The sequence below is a fragment of the Talpa occidentalis genome, unplaced genomic scaffold, assembly GCF_014898055.3.
Source record: "Talpa occidentalis isolate TD23 unplaced genomic scaffold, MPIMG_talOcc4v2.1 talOcc4.10, whole genome shotgun sequence".
Classification (NCBI taxonomy): Eukaryota; Metazoa; Chordata; class Mammalia; order Eulipotyphla; family Talpidae; genus Talpa; species Talpa occidentalis.
Window position 1 is genome coordinate 41,490,166 of NW_023600993.1, and position 17,451 is coordinate 41,507,616.

The 17,451-nt window shown below is 44.4% G+C and overlaps 1 protein-coding gene across 9 annotated transcripts in view; it reads left to right on the plus strand.

Moving 5' to 3' along the window:
* Positions 1-17,451, plus strand: part of KCTD6 (potassium channel tetramerization domain containing 6) — a 134,127-nt gene that overhangs the window by 14,414 nt on the left and 102,262 nt on the right. For 5 of the 9 annotated variants that reach the window (XR_008551791.1, XR_008551792.1, XM_054695043.1 and 2 more), the window contains exon 3: positions 15,805-15,874. Coding sequence is in view for 7 of the 9 variants with exons in the window: in XM_054695043.1 (XP_054551018.1) it covers positions 15,805-15,874 (70 nt within the window). In the remaining 2 variants the exon portion in view is untranslated. Of the gene's footprint in view, positions 1-7,867; positions 7,936-8,320; positions 8,349-11,028; positions 11,371-15,772; positions 15,875-17,451 lie in introns of those variants that run through there. The other 4 variants (XM_037491782.2, XM_054695058.1, XM_037491789.2 and 1 more) reach the window with 4 other exon arrangements.

Consider the following 17,451-nt stretch of genomic DNA (forward strand, 5'->3'; position numbering starts at 1 on the left):
GTGATGAGAAAAGTATTTGGCCTGATCCATGAGAAAAGACTCAGGAGGGTGCTTTATGGTTAGGCTATCCAAGTCCCTCCCAATTCCACTAGGTATCAAAGCAGCACATAAAATTAAACTTTAATTTCAGATCTTACACCACAAGGGTCAATGAGGGATTCATCCATCCATCCATCCATCCATCCATCTATCCAGCCAGCCAGCCAGCCATCTGAGCAACCTCCCTTCCTTGTTTTCCATCATCCATTCAACTGTCCATCCATGCATCTACCCACCATCTGTTCATCTGTTCATTCTCTTTTTAGCCATCCATCCAGCTAGCCATCCCTCCTTCCCTTCAGTGAGCCATCCACAATGTATTGAGGCAGCTAAACCTTCTGACTACATCTCTGATTGTTACTCATGGTGTCTAGCTCGCAGTTGTGAGTGGTCCACATTTGGATCAGTCCTCTAGTCCTGTCACCGACTCTTTACTCAATGCTAGACTAGCCAGCAGGGTCTGCTTATTGACCCTGGAATATGCTGTTTTTAATTCCGCTTCTACTAGAACCATCCTTCCCTCTTCTCAGCTTATTTAAAGTCTACCCTCCCTTGAGCAAAATCCCTCATTATCCAAACATATCTTCTTTCCCTTCCCTAAATTCTGCTTATTTTTTGTCAGCCCAGAACCTTTTGGCAGCTGCTTTATTCAAGAGTCTAAACACACACTCCTATGTGTCACTGTTTCCTGGGGGACTGTTTGTTCCCCTTTTAATGTTATTTCCCATCTCATTAGTATCCTTTCTCATCAACCTCATCATTAACTCTCTATCTCTTGCATCTCCCTCATTGTGGGGACGAGCACAGCCCCTCTTCATGCTCCTGAGTTTCCATAGACATTTCCTGACTTAGTGGAAGTCAACAAAGCCCCTTAAAAAATATTGATGATGTAGATTTAAAAAGCAATTTGACTAGAATCTCTAAATGAACATTTATCTAGCATCTAATGTGTAGAAGACACTCAGTAAAAAAGTGTTGAGTTAGTCAACAAAAACACCTGAATGGCCTTAAAATTCTGAATATTATTTTTCAAAGGCTCCATATTGATGTATATGCAGGGAATTCAGGGCTCACATAAATTATTTCTTTCTTAATCTAAGTCACTGTTTCACTGGCATCACTCATTTGCATATATCCCTGACAATTTTTGTGTTTCCTTATATTGATTAGTTTTGAAAACTATTATAGACCTAAGAAATAGTGTTGGTGACATCCGGGGCTTGATGTGCTTGTTTTTTTCATGTATCTTAGAAAAAAATACCCAATTAAAATAGCATATCGTGATCTATGTGCCCTCTAATGTTATTTCATGTGCCACAATTGGAAAACACAAATTTGGCTGTATTTTATAATTAAAAAAAAAAACCCAGTCAGAAAAGACTACTGTTACATGGGTACTATTGTGTACGTCCTCTTTTTTTAAAGATTTATTTATTTATGCATACAAGAACTGGGGTACAGGCCAGAGATGCAGGGGGTGAGAGGATTCACCAGAGACAGAGTGGGGAGCAGAACAGGCAGATCAACTGAAACACACTGCTGAGGGGAGCAGCGGGTGAGACAGGAGAGGTCTGCTGCACCACATGGGTAGCTCCCTGGCCAGGAATCAAACTCATGCTTCAGTGGCAGCATATAGCTTCATAGGTTACATCTTAACCCTTTGTGCTACCAGAGAGGTTCAGTGGGTGCTTCCTCTTATCTGAACATGTGAGTAAAGACAAAACTCTAGAGACACAAAGCATTTCAGTGACTGTTTGGGGTTGGAGATTGACCTGGAACAGGCACCAAGGAAGTTTTGGAAATATTCTAAAACTGGATGGTAGTGATGGTATACATTTAGAATGAAGTTATAAACTATATATTTAAAATGAATATTTTTATGGTGTGTAAATTATGTCTCAAAGTGGAAGATGAAGGAGGAGGAGAAGAAAAATGGTCAGCTAGGCGGGGGTGTGAGGGGGCTTCTGGCAACTGGGTTGCACTGTTTCTTGAGCTGGGTATTAGTTACAAGGGTATGTTCACTTTGTGAAAATTCATTAAGCCCTTCATTGATGCCCTGTGCACATTTCTATATGAACGTTATTACCCAGTAGCAAAATGTACCAAGATATTCAGCCAAGATGGGGGACGTCATTTCTTCTCACATAATAAAAAGTTATTAGTTTCCTGCTTATGATTTTATATAATTACTTCACCCTGCCAACTTAGTTTCACAATGTTTAGAGTTTAAGTTTTGTGTGTCTTCAAACAGAAAGGGTTATAAAAAAGATTTATTTAGCTAATCACACAAGTGCTACAAGAATGTCAGCGGAAGCCATTGTTCCTTAATTATTCATAGCAATTATCCAGGTGGACGATCTTCAACTTGCAACCAAAATAGATGGATGTTTTAAGAGGCCTTGGCAGAACAATCAAATCAGTCTCAAAAAGTCCCCCTCTTCAGCCCAGTTCTCCCGCTGCCTGCCAGAGTTTCGATTCTATATTTATCTTTTCAAATCAGCAGTATAGCAATTAGTTATTATAATAAGAGCTAGCAATTTATTGTGTGCTGACTTCATGCCAGGCTCAGCATTATCAGACTTTTTCATATTTTAATTGTCTCATTTCATTGTTGCAACAACCCTGCAAAAAGTGTTGTTTTAATCCATTTTACAGTTGAGGAAACTGATTCTGTGGGATTGCTGAGGGGCTCCCAGCCCCAGCTGCTGGTGAGGGACAGAGCCAGAGAGCAAGCTGGGGTCCCACCCTATGTGCTCTGCTAGTCTAGTTCTTGACGTCAGTGACAGGAAATAAATGACACGTGTAACAGAATTCTGAATCCCAAAACATGGTTCTTCACACGGTTACTATAGTTACTTCTCTACATGATGCGCTCCCTTTTTGCTGAGATGACAATGAATCCACTGTTAGCCGTTGAGGTGTTGAACCTCAACCATCATCATGAAACTCAAGGGACATTTTAATAGGTTTAAAATAGCATTCCTGCCTTTTAATCACATCTTTTATTTCAGATGTTCCTGGCACATTAACAGATCCTATACTATGACAGTGATGTACCTTGCACCTGTGAAAAACATAGGCACTCTGTAAAGGCGATGCAGAGTCTCACAGAACTCCTTGACAAATCAAGGCATTTGGGTGGTGGTGCATGGGTGCCCCCTCCTTGGGTTGTGGGGAGGGAACTTGGTGGGAAACAGGCAGGAAGATGTGTGCAGAGACCTTAACTCTGTTAGGAAAGAGAGATCATAGAGCCAGGAGAGATCCAGCTTTGGAGGGATCAGACAGCCGAGGCAGGAGCTATATTTTGTGAGTGAACAAGCAGACACACACAAAGGAAGTGGTTTGAATTAGAAAGGGGCATGTGGACAACCAAGGCCTAAAATTGAGAAGCATCTGGGACACTGAGCTGGTAGGGTGGATGAGAATTCAGAGTCCAGAGTCGTTTTGCCTCCTGCATGACAGCTGGTCAGGCAGCTTTAGTGCCATTTGACATATAAGAACTCTCAAGACTCATGAACTTCTCAGATGTGGCGCACCAAGACACATTGGGACTAAAGACAGAAGGCAGAGTTTCTGATTTCTGGACTGACATAAGATGCACACTCTGTAATTACAGAGTCATGGTGGTGAAGAGAATGGTGACATCCAAGGACAGCCACAGAGCCAAGCGCTCAGTCCTGGTGAGAACCAGATTCCTCCCCCTGGTTCTGCAGCTCCCAGCAGGGTTCTGGAAGCTGATTAAAGAGAACATTGCAAATAATAGGTAATTAGAAACCATATAAAAAGAAAAAAATGCTTTTGTCAAACTTACCAAAGCGTCTCCATGGCTGGAAGGGGGGGGGGGCATTGGAAACTGCTGGCTGCAAGGGTCAGTTGTGTGGGGGTGGCCCAGTGGCTGGGGCACGTGCACAGAGGGACTGGTACTGGGGTTCAGGGACTGAGGGGGGGGGGAAATCTGTTTGGAAATGTATTTCCCAGTGTGGGCAGCCAATGAGTAAAATGTTAAGGAAGGCCTCATGAGCAGCTCAGCTGGCAAAACCAGTGGTACAAAGACCAGTGGGGTCTGAGAGGAAGAGAAAAAGACACCCAAAGAGACAAAGGATCTGTCACCAACAGAAGCAAAGTGGAATGGGTTCCTCCACTGACCTGTTCTTGGCTGTTCAAAATGCTCCATGAGGAGTAATGAGAAGGAGCTCAGCAGAGTCTTGGGTCCAGATAATTCATGCAGTGAGCTGCTTTAGGGTCACTTACCTTCCGGGATTCCTAGTGACACCCCCTGCTTGGGAGGGGTTGCGGAAGGGAATCAGCCAATCAGTTCAGTCTTGAGGTGACCTGCTTGGATTAGATAGCTCTCTGCTGTAGAGCAGATACCCCCTTTTACTGCCCCCCATGCCCCTCCCAATCTTTGTGTCACTTCCCTTCCCAGGAGATCCTTACTATCCCCTTTCAAACTGTTGCTGATTGAAAAGATCCCCACAAGGATTTCCATTTTAATGCCTAGGAGGTTGATGTAGAAAACTCCTTAGGGGACACAGACTCTGCATTACTGCCCTACCAATCCTGGGGCTCCCGAGACTGGAGAGTGAAGTGTGAGAGGGGGGCCTCTAAGTGACAGAGGCAGGGGGTGGAGGTAAGCCAGGAAGGGGAACTCCCCATTGCTGGTTATCATTCCAGAGATTCATCCTACTTTGGGGGCTGAGTTTCATCTGCTGGTTCCTTTTCCCATCTTGTTTACCTTTCCTCTTCAGCTCCCTTTCATTTCTCCACTCAGTGAACTTTACTATTTCCTGTGGCCGGAGTTGTCCTAGGTGAAATGAAACCCTCTGAGCAAAGACTGAGACACAGTTCTCTCTGTCAGTTCTGGTTGGTAATGGACAAATTCAAAACAGAGGGAGCATTTATATTCACTGGGGGCAGCCGAGCAGGGGGGCAGTTTGTGAACCCAGGGATAGGGGGTGAACAGACGTAGGTGGGTAAGGTTGGAGGCCAGGGGGATCGTCCAGAAGAAAGGGGGGAGGGGAAGTGCTGCTTATTCCTATTAGAGCTGCCAGATAAAATATAGGGTGTGCTTATATTTAATGCAATATTTGGGACATACTAAAAATGTATTATTTATCTAAAATTCAAATTTAACTGAGAAAACTGTATTTTCATTTGCTGAATCTGGCAACCTTGGTTCCTGATGAATAACCAGTAATTTGCTGAAGGCAGGAAGGGCATCCTACAGAGGGAATAGCATGTTGCAAAGTTACTTGGAGGTGAGAGATCCCAGGATTCATTTAAGGAGCACTGTCCAGTGGTGGGAGTATGGAACGCAATGGGGAAGAGAGAGAGTAGAGAGAATGCACCGAAGTTTCATAGTTGTTGAGTATGTGCTAAGTTCCTGGCACATTGTGAAGTTCTGGGGTGCTATTGTGAGCTGGACAGACACAGCTTCTGCTCGAGAGAGGTTCATAGTCCAGTTGAGAAGCAGGGTGGTGGGGAGAGAGAAGGACAGGCACTGGAGAAGTTTTAAGTGCCCGGGAGGTTAGGGAAGTCTTCTTTGAGATGGTCACAAAATGCTGAAGGATGAGGAGACAGACATGTGAGGGGCTCGAGACGAGTGTTCAAGGTGAAGGGATCAGCAAAGCAGATGTGAAAAAATGTGCAGCGGGTCCCAGAAACCAAAGAATGGTTGGTGGGGCAGAGAAAGAGAGACAGAGAGAGAGAGAAAAGAGGCTGGACAAGGCAGGCACACAGAATTTGGACCCAATCTTGAAGGTAATAGGAGCCATTGAAGGATTTTAAAGCAAGCAGGGTGATACAACCAGCTTTGCACACTTAGAGATCACTCATTCTAGAGACAGGACAATGGATTTGTAGAGTGGGGTGGAGGACCAGGGTGGGGGCTACTGCAGATCCCAGAATGACTAGTTGGTGGCTTGGCCCAGCGTGACAGTGGCAAGGATGAAGAGAGAGAGAGAAGGAAATGGATCCAGACTGCACTGAGAAGGAAGACTTGGCAGGACTGGGTTATCTGGCACTGGGAAGTGAGGGGGCGGGAGGAGTAGGCATGACTCAAAGCTTCTGGTTTGGACAGATGGGAGGATGGTGGCATCATTTGTGGTGCTGGGCTGGGGACTTGGGTTTTTGGGGGTGGTGAGGCTAGAGGGTTCACGTTTGCACATGTTGAAGGTGAGAAGGCTGGTGCTGGACCATCAGAGCATGGAGAAGGAGGAGAAAACTTTGGGGAGCCAGGCGGAGTTGTGTTTGTGTCTCTCTTCCCACACTTAGCTGTGTGGCCTTGATCAATGACTTCACCTCTCTTTGCCTTATCTCATCTATACCATGGGACCATAAGGGTAATTTGCCCTCAGAGCTTTTGGAAGGGTGTTATTAGAGCAAGATAACCCCTAAGAACCCCACCTCCCTACTGGTAATCATGCCCTTGTGTGGTGCCTTCCCACGCTGTAATATCCGTGAGACCAAGAAAATACAGGTATGTCACTTTCAAGGCTGGGTTGTAAAAGACATTATGTATTCTATCTTGCTGTCTTTTACACGACTAGCTCGGAGTACGCCAGCTGCCATGTTGTCATGAGGAGAGCCTGGTGTGGTAAGGAACCACTGCTTCCTGCTTAAAGTCACATGAATGGGATTGGAAGTGGTTTCTCCAGCCCTAGCCAAGCCTTCAGGTGACCAGCATCTAGACTGCAAGATCTGCTGCCTAGTAATTGGCTTCCAAATTTTTGACCGACTGAAACCATGAATTGTTTGTTGTTTTAAGCCCCTGCGTTTTGGGACGGTTTATTCCATGACAATGAATAACTGATACAGAAGGCACTCTGAGCACAGTGACTACTAGGGACCATAGGAGATGCCACATCTGCATCTTCACTGTTCAGGAGAGAGACCTGGGTTGGATATGGGAATTTTGGGGATTAGAGACAATAATAGAATCCATGGAGGTGACTGAGTCCGTCCCCAGGGAAGGGTAGATGCACCGTAGGGGATGGTCTTGGGGTGAGTAAAGTAAGAGCAGGAGCTGGTCGATTTCTCTGCTGAAGTCAGCTCTACCCTTCTCCCCACCTGGTGGCTACACTGACCCTCAAACATGGCTATCAGCCCCTCATCGCCCCACCATAGCGGACGCTCCTTTACAACCCTTACTACAGGGCGTCCACCCTCACGAAGGACAAGCAAGGAGGTGCTCTGGCCACAACCCTGGCGTCCAGGTCTTCCTTGGCCACTGCGTCAGAAGCAGGTGTCCCTGCCCTTACTCTTCATCAAACTCCTCTCTCCCTGCCCCTCCCGACACATATCATAGCCTGTCATTATTTTGTCTATTTCCTCGGGCTTTTCTGTTCTCTCATCAGGACAGCCCCCTCTCTTGGAAGTAGTGGCATCGGGCCTGGCACCTGGTCGGCGCCCCACGCAGGTTCGTGAAATCATAGCCGACACCACTGTGGGGACCCCAGGCCCGAGAACCCCAGCGACGACTGGGCACGGGACTGGGCTGAGCCCAAACTGGCCACGAGCCCCAGCTCAGGGGCGTGTCCTCGCGGCTTGGGGGCGGGGCCTCGGGGGCGGGGCCGCGGCTTCGGGGCGGGGCTTCCCGGCGGCAGCGGAACCGGCCTGACCGCGCGGCGCAGGCTGCCCTCGCCGCGGTTCCTTCGGCCGCCCGCCCTCTCGCCTCCCGCCAGCGCCGCCGGTAGGGGGCGCCCGCGCTCGAGGCGCCGCGGCTGCGCCGGGGAGGCGCCGCCCGTGCAGGGCGGCTGGAGCAACTCCGGGCGCGGGCTCAGTCGTCCCCTCAGCCGCCGCCGCCGTCGCCGCCGCCGGGCGCGGGCTCGCTTGTCCTCGCGCTCGGGCTTTCGGGCCGCCGGCGTCTCCCCGCCCGGCAGCCGCCGCCGCCGCGCAGTGAGTGGGGCGGGCCCGGGCTGGGGGCCGGGGGCCGGGGGCTCGGCGGGGCCGGGCGTCAGGAGGAGCCCGCGCGGGGCGGCCGGGCGAGCGGGGCTGAGGAGAATCCTCGGCGCGGGGGCGCGGGGAAGCCGCGGCGGCGGGGCCGCGCTGAGGGGCCGCGGGGAGGCGGGGACGCGCGCTCCGGGGCCGGCACGAACCCGCGGCCGGCAGCCCCGGGCGGAGGGGTCGGGCTTGGGCGGGGGTTCCGGGCCCGCCCGGCGGGGCTCGCGGTGTCCGCGAACCCGGGTTCCGGCGCGCGCCCCCCGCCGGGGCTCGGGGCGCCCCCTGTCCCGTGCCGGGGCTCAGCCCGGGAGGGGGAACTTCGCCTGCGAGGCAGCGGCGGAGCACGGCCCAGACGGGGCCACCCCGAGGTTTGCTCGGAGAGGGTTGTTTGTGGGGGTGGCATGATCAGCCGCCGGTTACCCTAGTTGGAAGCCTAGGAGGGTTTTCCAGCCCAGAGAGACTCGCACCGCAGCCGAGTTCTTTATGCTCAGATTCGTGTGTATCGTGGCATGTTTCATGCTCGATGTCAGGGGTGATAAATGGCCGTGCTAACGGGGGGCCCCTGGGCACCTGCTGGGTGGATGGGAGCGCAGGCTGTGGCTGTGGGTAGGCTGGGAGAAATGTAACAGCTCTTGCTTGGATATTCTGCTGAAGTTACATTTTTTTGTTCAAGTATTCCAGTTCCAGAACAAGTTGATAAATCCAATTTTAGGACTTTGATAGAAGAGGCGTGAGTGGCAGGCACCCAGGGTGACCTGGTTTGTCTAAGAATGTTTGGGGTAGCTCAAGTGTCACTTATCATTTCCACTTAGCACTTTCGTTTTCTTGCTGTCACGCATGTCACAGTGCATGAATGGTTGCAAGGATAGGAAAGAAGCTAGGGGACAGCATTTAGCCTAGGCCTGAGTCCAAGATTGAGATCTTTTCAAATGAACAAATGTGTAGCTAGGAAAAGGAAAATCTTTTTACCTACCTGACCCTAATGGGTAGGTTGAGAGACTTGTCCTTTGGTCGAGAACTATCTGTCCATACTAATACTTCATTTTGTGTCGTGCCATGCATAAGGATTAAGTGGTCAGGACACCCATAGGTGCCTTTCCTAGGTTTGTGTGATTTCAATTTTCCTAATTATTTTAGCCAAAGCGTTACTACATAAAGGGTTCAGAAGGTGGATCCTTCTGTGAATCTCAGTGTCTTGGGTTTTGATATTTGGGATGTATTTAAAGGGAATACACATTTATTTGGATTCAACTTTACCTTGGAGATAATCCTGAGTCATGCTTTAAAGAAGTTCCTTCTGTGATGAAGAGCTCAGATGTCTGGTGGTCTGTATAAAAGTCAGATGCACCCCTTTGCCTGTAGTTCTCCCTTCTGGAGCTCTGGGGAATGTAGAACCTGAAGACACTGGAACCACATTAAGAGCATTTTCTTTCATATTATCCCTGTATGCCAGTGCTCTAAATTATTTGTGTCCACACTCAAGTTTCTCAGTCTACCACAGAAATTTTGTTTATGATACTGCCACTAGTGTTTTCACATTTTTAATATTTGCAAGTTTACAGATGGTTTTATATTGATGATCTTGATTATTGTCTCTCCACCCCCTCACCCCCCCCACCCCCGCAAAGAAGCTGGTTATAAAAAGTGATTTGCTCAGGTTCTCGTATTTAGTAGTGGAACCAAGTTGGGATACAGATTCCCACCTATAACCTGTTCTCTTTCCTTGATACTGACCTGCTTATGACTTCAGAACCTTAGTCCTGATCTGTTGCCCTGTAGGACAGTTGTTGCCTTTGTGTTGTAAGTAGTATAATTACATTTGAGGAGGTGTTATTACCCCATTTCATCTTGTAGAAACTGAGGGTAAGAGAAATATTAATGACTTTGTCACTGTGTCAGTCCTTCAGCATTAAGGTCACTTTTCAACCTAGAGTGTCTTAAAAGAAAGGCATCTAAAAGAAGACTACATGGTGAGAAGAAAGGAAAAAAGAATTAGATTTAGAGAAAACAATCCATTTCTTCAGTGGTATGATTAAGAATAACCTAACACTATAATCACTTTCTCCTGGCTACTTGTGCTAGCCTGTATGTGAATGTTAACCCAAAAGACTCCTTTAGATGTCATTGAACTAGTTGCTATAAAAAGTATTTCACTTTTAAACTCCCACGTTTCAAGAACAGAGAAATTCAGTACAAAGGTAATTTTGCAGGTATGTTTAGGTAGAATTTATTGTGTCTTCTTTTCTTGAATGCCAGACATAAAGATTTTAGTAGAAAGGCATTTAAAAGGGCTTGTAGAAACTCTGGGAAAGCAACAGTTATAGTTTGGAAGTCTGTATTGCAATGTATAGGTTGTTATAGAGAAGTAGGACTTTTGCCCAGGAAAATTCTTAGCTTGCGTCTGTAGCAGAAATGGTAAATCCACAATATTTATGTTAAATTATTTCATCAAAACCATAAAGCCTATAATTGCAATTCTGTAGAGGGGAGGATAATGACTTTTAGTGTTGTTAGGTTATTTTTTTTAAGTTACTAATTTGTTGAAATGTGCGTTTTTGGGATTAGCTACTTTAGAAAATTCTTAGCAATTTCTTTTTAAGGTTTTTATAAATTCCTTACCATGTGTTTTCTCTTGGTTAATTATCTGCTGATATGGCATTGTCAGAATTTATACATTAGTCACAGTTAACCTTTGAAGCCTTAATGTGGGTGAATTTTAGTACTGTTTTATATTTTTGAGGGGTGGTCAGCCAGTTGTTTCTGTAAGAATTTTATCTGGGGCCTCCCCGGTGGTGCAGCGGTTGAGTGCTGGGTTGCTAAGCTGTCCGAAGCCTCCCGGCGCCGGTTCAATCCCCGGCTGCTCCCAGGCCACCGGAGGAGGGTCCCACATGGCGCGCAGACCGCTCCTGCCGCCCGCTGCTCCCCTCAGCAGTGTACTTCGGTCCTTCTGCCTGCTCTGCTCCCTGCTCTGGCTCTGGTGAATTCTCTCACCCTCCCGCGCTTCTGACTGTACCCAGCGCTTGTATAAATAAATAAATAAATCTTTAAAAAAAAAAAAAGAATTTTATCTGTACCAAAGATCAGATCTTTTCAGGTAAACTGATTTTACAGGATCAGGAACCTTTCTTTGAATGTTCATTGTTCTGTTTGTTAAGACTTTTCTTTAGTAAGAAAAGTCATTTTAAAGGGATTTTTTTTCATTGTAACCATTATAATCTCTATTTCTGACAATATTTTTGAAATACTAGATTTTTCTTTGTCTTGATCAGGTGAATCACGCCCATTTGATGCCCATTTCAAGATAATCCTTCTGCTGCCTGTCTTGTGGTCATTTAACTTCTCATTAAACCATCCACTGGAGACTGTGCCAGAAGGGAGAGAGGATGAAAAGTAAATGAATCATTTTCTTTTTTTTTTTTAAAGATTCATTTATTTATGCATACAAGAACTGGGGCACAGGCCAGAGGTACAGGAAGGTGAGAGGATTCACCAGGGACAGAGTGGGGAACAGAACAGGCAGACTGACTGAAAATCACTGCTGAGGGGAGCAGTGAGCAAGTCAGGAGAGTCTGCTGTGCTATGTGGGTTGCTTCCTGGCTGGCTGGGGATTGAACTTGAACTCCTGCTGCAGAGGCTTCCGGACAACTTCATAGTGCTGTGCTTAACCCCTTGTGCCACCAGGGAGGCCCATGAATCATTTTCTAATTGTTAGCAACTCTGGAAAATAATTCAGAAGAAGAGGTTGAAGCTATTCTGGAAATTTTTTGGATTATGTTTTATTTCATTCATTTGCATTGTTTCTTAGATTTCCCTAATAGTCATCAATTCAGAGATAGATTGTCCAGCTGTTGGATAACCAGCAATCTTCCTGTTTTTTTGTTTTGTTTTCTTGCTGTATATAAACATTTCCACAGAAGAGATTCAGAGGTAAAATTTAATCAATACAATGTTTTTCCTTAGAGCTCTTTAGTGGACAGTTTGATTTTGGGGGACAGTTTAGTCACTGTTACTGGAAGTGACTAATAGTAACTTCTGTTTCATTTTGAGGCTTTGAGGTGCTTTTTAAGAAACATAGGCTTATATAGATTCCCATAATTGCTTTCCTGAATTATTAAACTTGAGGTTTTATTACATCTTTGTACCAGAATAGAACCTTGGCTTTTGCTATGTAACAGATTCAGGCGCATCATCTTTTTTTTTTTTTTTTTTTTTTTTTTTGATTAAACCATTGCTTAAGAAGTTATCTTGTTTTGATTTAGCACTAGGAACAAATAAATTAATAGTGGACAGATGTTGCATAACAGCTGTAACATTGATGATGTTTGTTTTTTCCTTGTCTTTGGTCTTCCATTTCTTATTTAACCATTCAGATATTCATAGATTGGAGTTCTTAAGGTCACTTAAGACAGAAGATAGCACGCATTAATCACACTAGTGAGTAGGTTCTCACTATTTTGCCTCAAGGGGAATTTTTACAAATCCATTATGACCCCTGTTCTTAGACTGAGTTCCTGTTTATTTGTAAATAAATCTCTACTAGGTGGATAAGGCTCGTAGGTGACTGTACGGGGTTTAAGATTCTGTGTTTTTTTTTTAAGATTTATTTACAATTTTTTTGACTTTTCTTTTTCATAATTTTATTTTCATTAAGGTTACATAGGTTTACAATACTATATGATTCAGAAATGTAGGATCCCACCTCTTCAATTTTATGTTAGCACTACCAATATATTCATTTAATAAATAAGATTCTGGTTTTTTTTTTTTTTTTAAAGACTTTTTATTTATTTATGCATTCTAGAGGTGGGGCATGGCAGGGGCTGGTGAGAAGATTCACCAGAGACCGAGTAGGGAGCAGAACTAGCCGATCTCCTGAAATACACTGCTGAGGGGAGCAGCGGTCTTGACAGGAGAGGTCTGCTGTGCCATGTGTGTCAGTTCCCTGGCTGGGATAGAACTCCAGCTCCAGTGGCTGGGGAAAGCTTGACAGAGCTGAGACTTTTAACTCCTGCACTACCAGGATGCCCTTTTAATTAATTAATTTTTTTTCAATTATGTTCTTTTGATTTCCAGCCCAGGAAGGGATTTACGGAAAGATCCAGCTGCTTTTCAGCTGTAGGACCTTGAGCAAGTCATTTAATCACCTCTGTTGCTATCTTTTGCATTTCCAAAATGGGTAAAGAAACCCACACCTTGCTTGTAGGAATGTTAAGGGGGTTGGGGAGGGAAAGAGAGGCCTTCAATATCCTTGTCTACTTGTTTCTTCATTCTACAATCCCTTCTCAGGTTGTCCAAATATACCTTCAGTATCCTACTGAGCAAGCTCTTCCTAGAAATTTGCCCTCCATTTCCCCATTTGTAATTGTTCTTTTTCTTCCTGCAGACCTCTCCCATTCTGTTTATTATATAGCACTTTTGAATTCTTCTCTGTACTGCAGTTATTGCATGTTGCCTTTCTTCATAGTTTGAAAGCTGCATTAGGGCAAGGATTGTGCCTTTCCTATTTCTGTGTACAGCTTTCTCCTGCTCTCTAAAAGCAGAACGTTTCTATTTGATAAGAGTTGGTAGGTTATTTTGGGGAGTCTGGAAATGCTATTACTATTAGTTTATATTTGCGTGTTCCCAGATCCCCCAGAATAACCTACCAAATCTTTTCAAATCAGAACATTCTGCTTTCAGGAAACCTATAAACCTGTATCTGCATTGTACATAGAATCCCTCCTCCTCTATGCCCCACTCCCCGGTTGACCTATAATAAATGTTGGCTGAATTATATTTGAGACTGTCAGGAATGAATATTTTGGGTGATGGAAAGATGCCAAAGATGAGTATCCGGCCAGAACCTTTGGATGACTAGCCTTTTAAATCCTCAGTTACTGATCTGTCACTTATATCAGAACTGACTTAAATTCTTGAAATATCAATTGGTAAAGCCTGTTTCTTGATTCTGTTCACTTAAATAATGTTTATGAAGCAAGCCAGAAAAATGATAGGTTGCCACAGAGCCCTGAATTTGACATTTGTTCCATATCTCACTCTAACATGTGGAAACCTATCTGTCTCCAGTGCTGAGTGTGGAGAATAGAAACTGACTGCACATTGTCTGGTGCATATTTTTGCTTGTTTGCTTTGAAGAATGTGCAAGGTGGAGAAATAGATGCTTCAGGCTCTGATTTCAGCCCATGCTGTGCTATGCAAATGTTCTCTACATGCCTGAGTGACCTTTTGAGAAAGAGCCTTTGTGATCTTCAGTGGCCAGGGCCTGCTCTGGGAATTGTGTGCCAGATTCCTCTAAAAGTGGGAAAAGTGAATCTGTTTAAAGACCACATAAAAAAGCCACTGCTTTCCTGGATAAATACTGATAAGTCCATGTTTCTTACTATCTCTTGTCAGAGTTTTTGAATTTTTGAAATTTATTCTGCAGTGTGCTTTTCAGGTTGATTTGGGGAATGATATGTGTGAGAAGGACTGTTCAGTAACTGAGAAATTGCTTTTGAATTGCAGATAAAAGTAAATTCAAACTGGCATCATTAATATCTGAGTATTTATCAGTGTCTTAAGGCTGTCTTTTCATAAGTATTGGCTGAGTGACTCTCAAATTTGTAAGGTTCTTTTTGTCCCGAATTGCTCTCATTGTTTGACATTTAAATTGATTTTTACTTGTTTTGATTATTGTACAAAATCAAGTGCAACATTATTAAAAGTATAATTAGCTTTTTGTTACAAAAGAAATACCATTCTTACGTATTTCTCTAGAAAAGCACAAATAGCAGGTAATCAAGGGATCCCATACAAATGGGGTGCACACTCTAAATCAGGGTCCTGCCATCACCCACATAAAGACAAAGGAAGCAGACTCTTAATGTGATAGGTCTTTAACAGAATTAATGTGCATATAGAGGGAAGAGATGAGAGGATATTGCTAAAAGTTTCCCAACAACACCCCAAATTACCCATCTTCTCATGGGCAAATGCCCAGCCAAACAGGGTCAGGCTCGAAGCAGAGCACTGAGGACTGAAGGCTTACTACAAGTTTCAGGCACATTCTAGTGGGGAGCTGCACGAAGTGGGCAAAAGGAGCCAAGCAAGTCAGGGACAAAAGTTGCTAAATCAAAGTACAAATGAACATAACGGCTACCACTGTCTGCCAATGACAGCCTCCCCACATGTCCCTTCCAAGTGTTTCTCATATCTTTTCTCCATGCATTGCCTCCAAGTCACCCCAAGTCTCTGGGTGCAAGTCCAAGCTGGAGAAGCCCCTCAGCCAGCTTCCTTCCATGTTCTGTAGCTGCACCTGGCCATTCAGCGCCGCCCACAGTTCCCAGTAGCTAGTCCAAGGCAGCAGTACTTGAGTCTTTGAGGTTTATACTTTTTAGTATTTTACTGAGATGTTTAGTTTGTATAGCTGCAATGTAGATGAAACGAATGGTCTTTTAAATAAAGATTGTTATAGGTTTGTGCCAGGGTAAGTTTATAGAGTTAATAATGTTCTCCTATAGAAATTCAAAAAATTGAATTTTCCGAGAAGATAGGTAGAATTTGAAGGACTGTTTTACTTGGTAGAGACTTCCTCCTTCTAAGTATAGGATAATTGTTCCCCTGTAAAGGTTGTCAATTTCTCAAGTACAGTTGTGGTAAAGATAGAGGTTGTGTAAAAGGCTGGAGAGGAATTCTTTCTTCACAGATATTTGCCCTGTAGTAGGTTTTAGTTGAGCAGAGATGAATAGTTTCTCGGTGCTTAGCCTGCTCTGTTGGGTGGAAAAACCAGTCTTATCTATTTTTGTGATTACAGGTGCTATCACATGTCTTTCTCTCTTCCCCAAGTTTACCTGGAACCTGGGCTCCCGGAGACTCAGCGCTGGAGCAGATGGATAATGGAGACTGGGGCTATATGGTGAGAGCTTTTGCAGATGCATTTTGAAGACTGGCAAATTATTTTTGTGTATCTCTTCCCTTTCTTATGTATTCTTAGGCGTAGACATTTTTTAAGGATGAAAATTATAAATAGGTGCACCCATATTTTGTGCCCCCTTTTAATTAGTTTAGATTTATTTTTTGGTTTGTGTTTTTATGTAGGCAAACTCAATATGGACTCTCAAAGTAACTTTTTATAATCACTTATTTAACAGAGACCATGACTTTTTGGTCTTTAAAGTATGTTCCTCTGAATTGTTCCTCATGGAGTAGTGACTCTTAAAGCATCTAGTAGGTAATGTCAGAGGACATTTCCTTGTGGTAGGGAAGTTAAAGGTTGAGAAGCTGCCATTTTTTCCACTTGCACTTTTTTTGTATGTGCATGTATCTCCCTAGTTTCCTTTTTCTTTGGTAAGAAATACTGTATTTTTACCTGGTACCTGAAGACTATCCGTGTGTATTTTTTCCCTTAAATATGACTTCTAAAACCAAAAGTGTGCATTATTTACAGAAACTTGCTTTTCAAAACTAAAGACCACATGGCAGCATTAATGTTATAAAAGTGAATACAGGGCCTCCCCGGTGGCGCAGCGGTTGAGCGCTGGGTTGCGAGGCTGCCCGCGGCCTCTGCGGCGCCGGTTCGATTCCAGGCTGCTCCCCAGCCACCGGAGGAGGGTCCCATATGGTGCGCAGACCTCTCCTGCCGCCCGCTGCTCCCCTCAGCAGTGTGCTTCAGTCCTTCTGCCTGCTCTGCTCCCTGCTCTGGCTCTGGTGAATTTTCTCACCCTCCCGCGCTTCTGACTGTACCCAGTGCATGTATAAACAAAACAAACGAACAAATAAATAAATAAATAAATAAATAAAACATGCCTCTATTAAAAAAAAAAGAAAAAAAAATTTAAATAAAAAAAATAAATAAAATAAAAGTGAATACACTATCAGATTATGAAATTTGAAAGCTATTAGCCTTTGAATAGATGAGATTGTATTGACTAAACTGTATTTTTTTTTTAAAGATTTATTTATTTATTTATACAAGCACTGGGTAAAGTCAGAAGCACGGGAGGGTGAGAGAATCCACCAGAGCCAGAGTGGGGAACAGAGCAGGCAAACTGACGAAATACACTGCTGAGGGGAGCAGCAGGCGGCAGGAGAGGTCTGCCTGCCATGTGGGACCCTCACTGGCAGCCGGGGATCAAACCGGCACTGCAGAGGCTGTGGGCAGCTTCACAGCCCAGTGCTCAACCGCTGCGCCACCAGGGGAGGCTCTAAACTGTATATTTTAACTTAGTAATTGGCACAGTTATATTCATGAAATTATGAAGACTACGTCTACCCAGATTTTTATTTCTAAAATTCATGATTTTCTCCCCTTTTTGAGGGAGCCAAACAAAACAGTTATTGAAAGTAGATATCTTTATATATCCTATCATTTTATTTTTAATTGGAATAAGAAGCATGAAAGCCTTTTTTATTTATATTAAAAAAGAGTGTATTTTAGTCTGGCCTTTCTCTTCCTACACTATACACTGATTGGAAAACCTCTCTGTAGATACT